Raw genomic sequence first — 9,606 nt, 5'->3', positions numbered from 1 at the left:
TGGTCTTGAAACAACTGTAGGTTAATTTGTGTGAATTAAAAAATACAATAAATGGTTAAAAAAAATATAATAACAAAAGAGGTGATTGCGGCAGAGGGATACAAGGTTTAGCAACTCACCAAAAGGTTGTCGATTATTATTACACACTTAGGTTCTTTCGATTAATGTTGAAATTATAATAACACCAGCATTATCGTGTTAATATTATCATACTATTACATTATTACTTATACAATAATTCATTACTATGCATGATATTGAAGAATTTACAACTCTGTACAGTAATTCTTCTGACCTGATCTGGGATGCATGGCAAACTTCTACCATTCTCTAGAACACATGGCAAACTTCTCTAGAATGCATGGCAAACTCACACAAGTTGTAAGACCATGCAATAACTCCCCCGGTAGAATTGAGACGGAACATTTAATGACGGAACTATTAGTTCCATCCGGTGAACGTTTTCGCTGACGGACCAGAAAATTACATATTTGTAAACAGATTCAGGTGAGTCACGATTTATATATTTGTTTTTTTCTCGGAGACGTGCCTGTGGGTATTTAGCTAGCTTTATGCTGTTTTTTAAATACAATGTTAACAAATATTGATAAATATTTGCGCGTGTAGATGGTTTTACCCCTGCTATCAAAATGACATTGTTCAAGGATGGAGGCTAGCTAACGTTAGCTAGCTTGCTAAGTTAGCTAGTTACAGTAGATGATGGACATTCACACCTGGTAGCTAGCTGAGTCGTTTATCTAGATTGGTACCGTGAGGCAAGCTCTACAAGCTAGGTAATTATTGTTTCAATGACGAATGTTGGAAGTGGTCTAATATTCTGTGCTAGTTTGGGGCTAGCTAAATAGCTTGCTAACTAGTTATGTCAGTGAACCACTCAAGCAGGCTGCAGCTGGTCAGGATGTCTAACCTTATCTAAAACTGTAATACTTACGTCGATAACAACTAGTCGACTGAAGTTCTAAGAAAGACACCTGTCTTGACTGCGCTTTCCCCTTGTATTGATCAAGGAATCGCTAACTGCACTAGAGACACTTCCTCTGTTAGCTAGTTAACGTTACCACCATTTCAAATGAATATATAAAATAAAGAAGTGTATAGTCTATCTAGCTATAGACTATATGTTCATGCTTACAGACAGACACACTGATGCTAGCTACTGCCCTAAATCAAATTTTATTGGTCACATACGCATGGTTAGCAGATGTTATTGCGAGTGTAGCGAAATGCTTATGCTTGATACCCTAAGGGAGGATGCAATGCCTGCTGTGTGAGAGGGATAAAAAAAAGTCAGTGAGGAGGCACTGTGTGCTTCTGTGTCACACAGGGTGGTCTGCTGGGAAGGTGAGGACACAGTCGTGACTCAGCTGCTGGTTGCTGCTGGGGGTGCTGCTAGCCTCAGCCAGTCATGCACTTAACCCATCAAATGCAACCAAGCCTTTTTGAGTCAAGGTCACTCATGTCAAATGTTATGATGTGTGTTTTCCTTTTTACCGTTTGCTCTTGGGGATGGTTGAATATGTTTTCCTAGTGTTGGGCGTACTCTTTAGTGCAGGATGATTGTCTGGATGTTAGTTTGCTATGAGCACACAGTACATAGCCATGACGACATAGTGTTTCATTAGATGCAGTGAGGTCATTGCTGAAGAGACATTGATGAGTCTGATAGCTGCTGAAGCTGGAGTCACAACCTGCCCCAGCCTTTGGCCAGGGTTGTTGTCACGGAGACAACATTCCTAAGCACAGCCTCATCTGGCCTGCCTGCTTACTGATCCATCCACCTCCCCACCATCACCCCCTTCCTCCACATCACCCTTTCTAAGTGACGTACTGACTGTATGCCATCCAGCGATTGGCTAATGGTGATGTAATGCCCTCTAAATAATTCATTACTGGAAGAAAGTGAAAGACCCTGAGCCGGGAGGGGCAAGGGAGGGAGGCAGGGAAAATCGATGGGCCTGTCAGTGAGAGAGGGAGAGGTAGCGATAGATGAGGAGTCAGAGGTTTCATCGGGGAGGAAGAGAAAAATAACAACAAACACTGACAGTGAGAGGCTAAACTGGCTGGGCAGATGAAAGGGAACCCCGTTCCAACCAGGTTGGTCCATGCCTGAGGTACATGTTGGCTGTGTGTTAGACTCCATTTACTCCCTCAAACTGGGATGATCGGAACAGTTGAGGGAGCATCCGATGATGAGTCTGACTTTGAGGAGACGTCCATTTGAGACCCTTTTTAGGTGATGATTGAGGGTAGGTTCAGATTGATTGTAGGTAATTGATTTACAATGAGTTAAGATTGCTGGTAGTGAGTGTTTAACTATTTTTAGGCTATCTGTCAGAATAATTAGCATGTTCTATGATAATGGGAAATGTGAAGCTTGCTTAGCCTCGTTCAGTGCTAAACCTAACTGATGTTGACCCTGTTCTGTGTTTCTTACTGTCCGATAATCAACCCTGACATGCTTCCTTTTTTTGTTCCCTCTTTACCATGACACAGTGAATCTTCATATTGACCCCTTTTGTTGACATCATCACCCAATGTGGAGGAGGAGCATTTTTCTTTGTTACACACATCCATATGTGGATTCATGTGAAAGCTCTTTCTCTCTCTCTCTCTCGCACACACACACACACACACAGCACCACAGTTCTTCAAGTTTGTGTGTGTGTGTGTGTGTGTATCGGCCTGTGTAAGAAAAACAGTGCCACCCAAAACTGTGCCATGAGAATTTCTGGCAAAGGCCAGACCTACTCCTCTTACTGTGCCAATCTCTAGCATTAACTCAATAGGATCATCCGCCTCTAGCTAGTTGATTAACAGAGCTGTGTTAAAGAGGGATTGTTGTCCTGGAAGGAGCTTCCTGCCCTCGAGGAACACCATCCGCTCAGACTGCCTCCCTCTGGGGCTCAGACGGCAGATGCTTCGCCTGCAAGTTCCAGAGCCACCCCGCCCCATAGAGGACCACCCTACCCCATAGAGGACCATCCCGCCCCATAGAGGACCACCCGCCTGCCCTAACAGCCTCTAGGAGGGACCCACCCCGGGAGCATCATGGAAGGGCTGGAAGTGGAGGACATTAGTCCTGCCCTGGAGGCCACTGAGGACTTCCTACACTGCCTGGATGGGGGTGGAGGCCAAAGCCACTGCCAGGGTGGGGATGGGTTCCGGCAGCCTAGGCAACACCACCCCAAGCTGCAGGAGATGTCTGCAGCCCTGGGGAAGCTGAGCTCTAGCGGGGTGTGGGGCCTGCTGGCCAGGGAGCAGGGGACCGAGGTGTCCCCCCGTAACGTGGCCTGGGCTGACCAGCCCTCTGCCTTCAGCGTGCTGGCTCTGAGGCAGGGGAAAAGGAGTCGTGCTCGTTCCACCAACGACCTGGCTGCCCACACCAAGGACACTAACAACACCACCTCTAACTCCTCCAACACCGCCTTTAAGAAAGGCCACAACCGCTCACGTTCTGATGTCAACTACCGGCCGTCCTACACAGACAACGCTAATGGCCTGCCTGCTGTGGACAAGAACATGCTGAAGAACATTGCTCTCAACGACCAGAGAGAAGAAGGTAAGGCTGGAAGGAAGAGTATGTCCTTCTTCTTTGGTTAGCTGATAAGGACACACAGCTTATGTATTATTGGTTAATAATAGGGCTGTGACGGTAATTGAATAACCGTGTGACGGTTATGGAGGAAGACAGTCATGAAAATAAAATAACTGTCAAAACCATTTAAAAATAGGCCTACATACATTTTTTTTGAAAAACATTTTTAATAACTATATTTTCATGTAGATAAACTTGACCTATTAGCGGTATTATTTGCTAAAGATTATAAGCAATTGTTTAGCTAATTAAGTCTGTCTATTAAACTGTCTACATCTCCTCTTTCCAACGGTCATTTGATGCTCCAGCAGCTAAACCGCTAACGTTAGATGCGCGGGGGTGTAGAAGCGCTGATGAGTGGACATTCTTTTATACAATGCATGTTAATGAACCCCCCCCCCCCCCCCCCAACGATTATGTCAGTGACCGTGTACATTGCCCTGGCCAATTACCGCAATCTCAAATTCCAAGACCTTCACAGCCCTAGTTGATACTCAAATCAATGCTAGTGTCTTTTTTTAAAATTGGATGAATAGACTTATGCTATCATGACATGTACTTTTCCTTGTTGTGTCAGAGACTAGATTAAGGTTAGGACTAGTTTCCACCTTTGTCTAAATGAAGATAATTTCAGAGTCCTAGAGAAAAGGAATAGGCCTAGGCTATGACACAGCTGTACTGCATGCAGCAGACAGTATTGTATTCTTCTGGAACACAGCAATGGCCACTCAGGATCAAATAAATCAAATGTTATTTGTCACATGCTTCATAGACAACAGGTGAAATGCTTACTTACGGGTCCATTTCCAACAATGCAGAGTTAAAGATATATAACAAAATAGAAAGTGATGAGGAATAAATGCACAGTGAATAACGAGTAAAAATAACATGGCTATATGTAGGGAGTAGAAAATAACATGGCTATATGTAGGGAGTAGAAAATAACATGGCTATATGTAGGGAGTAGAAAATAACATGGCTATATGTAGGGAGTAGAAAATAACATGGCTATATGTAGGGAGTAGAAAATAACATGGCTATATGTAGGGAGTAGAAAATAACATGGCTATATGTAGGGAGTAGAAAATAACATGGCTATATGTAGGGAGTAGAAAATAACATGGCTATATGTAGGGAGTAGAAAATAACATGGCTATATGTAGGGAGTAGAAAATAACAATGGCTAAATACAGGGAGTACCAGTTGGTGTAGGGGTATGAGGTAATTGAGGTAGCTACAGTATGTACTGTACCAGTCAAGTTTGGACACACCTCTTTCCAAGGTTCTTAATTTTTACTATTTTCTACATTGTAGAATAATAGTGTAGACAAATTGTGAAACAAATTTAAATATATTTTATATTTGAGATTCTTCAAAGTAGCCACCCAGCTTCATGAGGTAGTCACCTGGAATGAATTTCAATTAACAGGTGTGCCTAGTTAAGTTAATTTGTGGAATTTCTTTCCTTAATGTGTTTGAGCCAGTCAGTTGTGTTGTGACATGGTAGGGGTGGTATACAGGGGATAGCCCTATTTGGTAAAAGACCAAGTCCATATTATGGCAAGAACAGCTCAAATAAGCAAAGAGAAACGACAGTCCATCATTACTTTAAGATATGAAGGTCAGTCAATCAGGAAAATTTCAAGAACTTTGAATATTTCTTCCAAGTGCAGTCGTAAAAACCATCAAGCACTGATGGAACTGGCTCTCATGAGAACCGCCACAGGAAAGGAAGACACAGCGTTACCTCTGCTGCAGAGGATAAGTTCATTAGAGTTACCAGCCTCAGAAATTGCAACCCAAATAAATACTTCAGAGTTCAAGTAACAGACACATCTCAACTAGAGGTCGACCGATTATGATTTTTCAATACCGATTATTGGAGGACCCCAAAAAAAAGCCGATACCGATTAATCTGCCAATTTTTATTTACTTGTAATAATTGCACAACCTTCAATGTTATGTCATAATTACGAAACATTCTGGCAAATTAGTTCGCAAAGAGCCAGGCGGCCCAAACTGTTGCATATACCCTGACTCTGCGTGCAATGAACGCAAGAGAAGTTACACAATTTCACCTGGTTAATATTGCCTGCTAACCTGGATTTCTTTTAGCTAAATATGCAGGTTTAAAAATATATACTTCTGTGTATTGATTTTAAGAAAGGCATTGGTGTTTATGATTAGGTACAGTCGTCCAACGATTGTGCTATTTTCGCAAATGCACTTGTTAAATCATCCCCCAGCGTTGCATCGATTATATGCAACGCAGGACACGCTGCTAGATAAACTAGTAATATCATCAACCATGTGTAGTTAACTAGTGATTATGATTGATTGATTGTTTTTTATAAGATAAGTTTAATGCTAGCTAGCAACTTACCTTGGCTTCTACTGCATTTGCGTAACAGGCAGTCAGTCTCCTTGTGGAGTGCAACGAGAGGCAGGTGGTTCTAGAGTTGGACTAGTTAACTGTAAGGCTGCAAGATTGAATCCCCCGAGCTGACAAGGTGAAAATCTGTCGTTCTGCCCCCGAACAAGGCAGTTAACCCACCGTCCCTAGGCCGTCATTGAAAATAAGAATGTGTTCTTAACTGACTTGCCTAGTTAAATAAAGGTATTAAAAAATAAAATGTAAATAAATCGGCGCCCAAAAATACCGATTTGCGATTGTTACTTGAAATCGGCCCTAATTAATCGCCCATTCCGATTAATCGGTCAACCTCTAATCTCAACATCAACTGTTCAGAGGAGACTGTGTGAATAAGGCCTTCGTGGTCAAATTACTGCAACGAAACCACTACTAAAGGACACCAATAAGAAGAGACTTGCTTGGGCCAAGAAATGAGCAATGGACATTAGACCAGTGGAAATCTGTCCTTTGGTCTGATGAGTCCAATCGCCATGTCTTTGTGAGATGCAGAGTAGGTGATCTCCACATCTGTGGTTCCCACTGTGAAGCATGGAGGAGGAGGTGTGATGGTGCTTTGCTGGTGACACTGTGATTTACTTAGATTAAGGCACACTTAACCAGCATGGCTACCACAGCATTCTGCAGCGATATGCCATCCCATCTGGTTTGGGCTTAGTGGGACTATCATTTGTTTTTCAACAGGACAATGATCCAACACACCTCCAGGCTGTGTAAGGGCTATTTGACCAAGAAGGAGAGTGATGGGGTGTTTCATCAGATGACCTGGCCTCCACAATCACCCGACCTCAACCCAATTGAGATGGTTTGGGATGAGTTGGACCGCAGAGTGAAGGAAATGCAGCCAACAAGTGATCAGCATATGTGGGAACTTCTTCAAGACTGTTAGAAAGCATTCTATGTGAAGCTGGTTGATAGAATGGCAAGAGTGTGCAAAGCTGTCATCAAGGCAAAGGGTGGCTACTTTGAAGAATCTCAAATATACAATATATTTTGATTTGTTTAACATGTTTGTTTACTACATGATTCTATATGTTATTTCATAGTTTTGATGTCTTCACTATTATTATACAATGTAAAAAATAAAGAACACCTGGAATGAGTAGGTGTGACCAAAGGTTTGACTGGTACTGTATAGGTAGGGGTAAAGTGACTAGGTAACAGGATAGATAATGTGGTGAATAATACAAACCTCCCTGATGCATGTTGTTTAGTCTGCTTGTTTGTATTTGTTTAGGGAGAGAGTGACATATTATGGTCTGTCACCAAATGTACTCAAATGAGGAGAAAGAGAGAGGCCCAATTATCCCTCATATTAGGAGGGATTAGCATACGACTGAAAAGACATTAGTTGGCTCAAGGCAGGGAGAGGGATGGATAGTTAGGCTTCACAAGAGGATAGTAAAATCATGGGCTGCATTCAACAGCACTTAGCATCCGAACAGATACTGCTGTTTGCCAATCATTATAGTTGGCAATGCTTTTATGTAGGCCTAATTGTATTCTTTCTTGTCCTGTACAACATATTTCCATGACATTTGATTGTGTGCACTGTGTAGGTAGGCCCCTAGGTGCGCTTTTACCCCCTTTTTCTCCCCAATTTCGTGGTATCCGATTATAATCTTGTCCCATCGCTGCAACTCCCGTACAAACTCGGGAAAGGCAAAGGTCGAGAGCCATGCGTCCTCCAAAACACGACCCAGCCAAGCAGCACTTCTTGGCAGAATGCCTGCTTAACCCGGAAGCCAGCCGCACCAATGTGTCGGAGGAAACACCGTACACCTGGTGACGTGTCCGCGTGCATTACACCTGGCCCGCCACAGGAGTCGCTAGTACGCGATGGGACAAGAATATCCCTGCCGGCCTAACCCGGACGACGATGGGGCAATTGTGTGCCGCACCATGGGTCTCCCGGTCGCAGCCGGCTGCGACAGAGTCTGGACTCAAACCAGGATCTCTAGTGACACAGCTAGCACTGCGATGCAGTGCCTTAGACCACTGCGCCACTCGGGAGACCCAGGCTGTCTCTTCTAGGACAAACCTTAGCAGAACTGTTTATTTGATAAGAGAAAACCATGAAATCCCCACCATCTTGAACAATGTGACTAAAATGGAGATCCACCGCAGTTGTTGTCACATTAGATGCAACAGGGAAAGGAGGCTTTGGTGCCACTGGTATGCAAGAATGCTTCCTCCCTTTCCCACTGCCAGCGGTAAACGTTCCCTCATAAAGACCCCAGCCCACGTACTCCTGCAGAGTCCCCGTGGGGTGATATTTACTGATTTCCTCAGCAGCAACACTCACTCACTAATGCTGATGGATCTGTTGATTTCTGCATGGCCAGAAGCTAGCCAGTGAGAGTGGGCTTCACAGCGACCTTCAGCTGTCAGTGCTGTAGGGATTTTATTTAATTTACCAATCTACTCGTTAAGGTTTTATATGGTTGTTTTAAGACATTAGACCAGACATGTACTTCTGGGATTTTAATGTATAGTCTAGCTTTATTAGCTGTTAATTGGTCTTTCAATTGGTTCACCTCATCTAATGAATCTCTCAGTTCTGTTGACTTTTCATCAACACTGAACAAAAATATAAATGCAACGTGACGGTCCCATGTTTCATGAGCTGAAATAACAAAAATCCCAGAAAATGTCCATACGCACAAAACGCTTTTCTCTCAAATGTTGTGCACCAATTTGTTTACTTCTCTGTTAGTGAGCATTTTTCCTTTGCAAAGATAATCCATCCACCTGACAAGTGGCATATCAAGAAGCTGATTAAACAGCATGATCATTACACAGATACACATTGTGCTGGGGACAATAAAAGGCCACTCTAAAATGTGCAGTTTTGTCACACAACACAATGCTACAGATGCCTCAAGTTTAGAGGGAGAGTGCAATTGGCATGCTGACTGCAGGAATGTCCACCAGAGCTGTTGCCAGAGAATGGAACGTTAATTTCTCTACCATAAGCCAACATAATTTTAGAGAATTTGGCAGTACGTCCAACTGGCCTCAACCGCAGACGGTCGTAACCGACTTCAGAGGGCAAATGCTCACCTTCGATAGCCACTGGCACCAGTGGAGGCTGGTGACTTGAAAAATTGAGGAGGATGGGAGACCCACGGTACAGGCACGGGACGCACAGAGACATCAAAGTGTGTTTCAAAAATCATAAAAGTAATTATTTTAACCTAAAGCATTTAATATTGTACTATAAATGTATATTATGGGGAATGGGAGGGCTAATTAGTGTTGGGAAGGGATCACAGCAGTGATTGAGGGTATGAGGCAGGTGTTGAGGTGTTCAGAGGCTTAACTTCAGGGTTTGACTGGGAAGAAAAACTATAATAAAACACCACACAGACTAAAGAGTTAAGAATGAGTTAGTCCAAGCAAGTACAATCAATGTGTAATTGTGTATGTGATTGACTATATACAGTAATGAGAGCAAATTGATAGGGGTACTCCGTGATTGGAGAGAAAACGTTCAATGTGCCAGTGGATGAGCGGGCACATGAGACGTGGCTTCAGTTCATGTCTTGACAGAGTTGAC

General features: G+C 43.2%; 1 protein-coding gene across 1 annotated transcript in view; it reads left to right on the top strand.

Annotated features, from left to right (window-relative positions):
* Positions 1-419: 419 nt before the first annotated feature.
* The window catches only part of LOC115110324 (pleckstrin homology domain-containing family M member 3), a 53,146-nt gene continuing 43,959 nt past the window's right edge, over positions 420-9,606 (top strand). Inside the window, 2 exon segments of the mRNA XM_029635898.2 lie at positions 420-507; positions 2,515-3,580. Coding sequence (XP_029491758.2) covers positions 3,070-3,580 — 511 coding nt within the window. The 5' untranslated portion in view covers positions 420-507; positions 2,515-3,069.

The sequence above is a fragment of the Oncorhynchus nerka genome, linkage group LG3 (genome assembly GCF_034236695.1).
Source record: "Oncorhynchus nerka isolate Pitt River linkage group LG3, Oner_Uvic_2.0, whole genome shotgun sequence".
Taxonomy (NCBI): domain Eukaryota; kingdom Metazoa; phylum Chordata; class Actinopteri; order Salmoniformes; family Salmonidae; genus Oncorhynchus; species Oncorhynchus nerka.
This window is presented reverse-complemented; position numbering and strand designations above follow the sequence as displayed.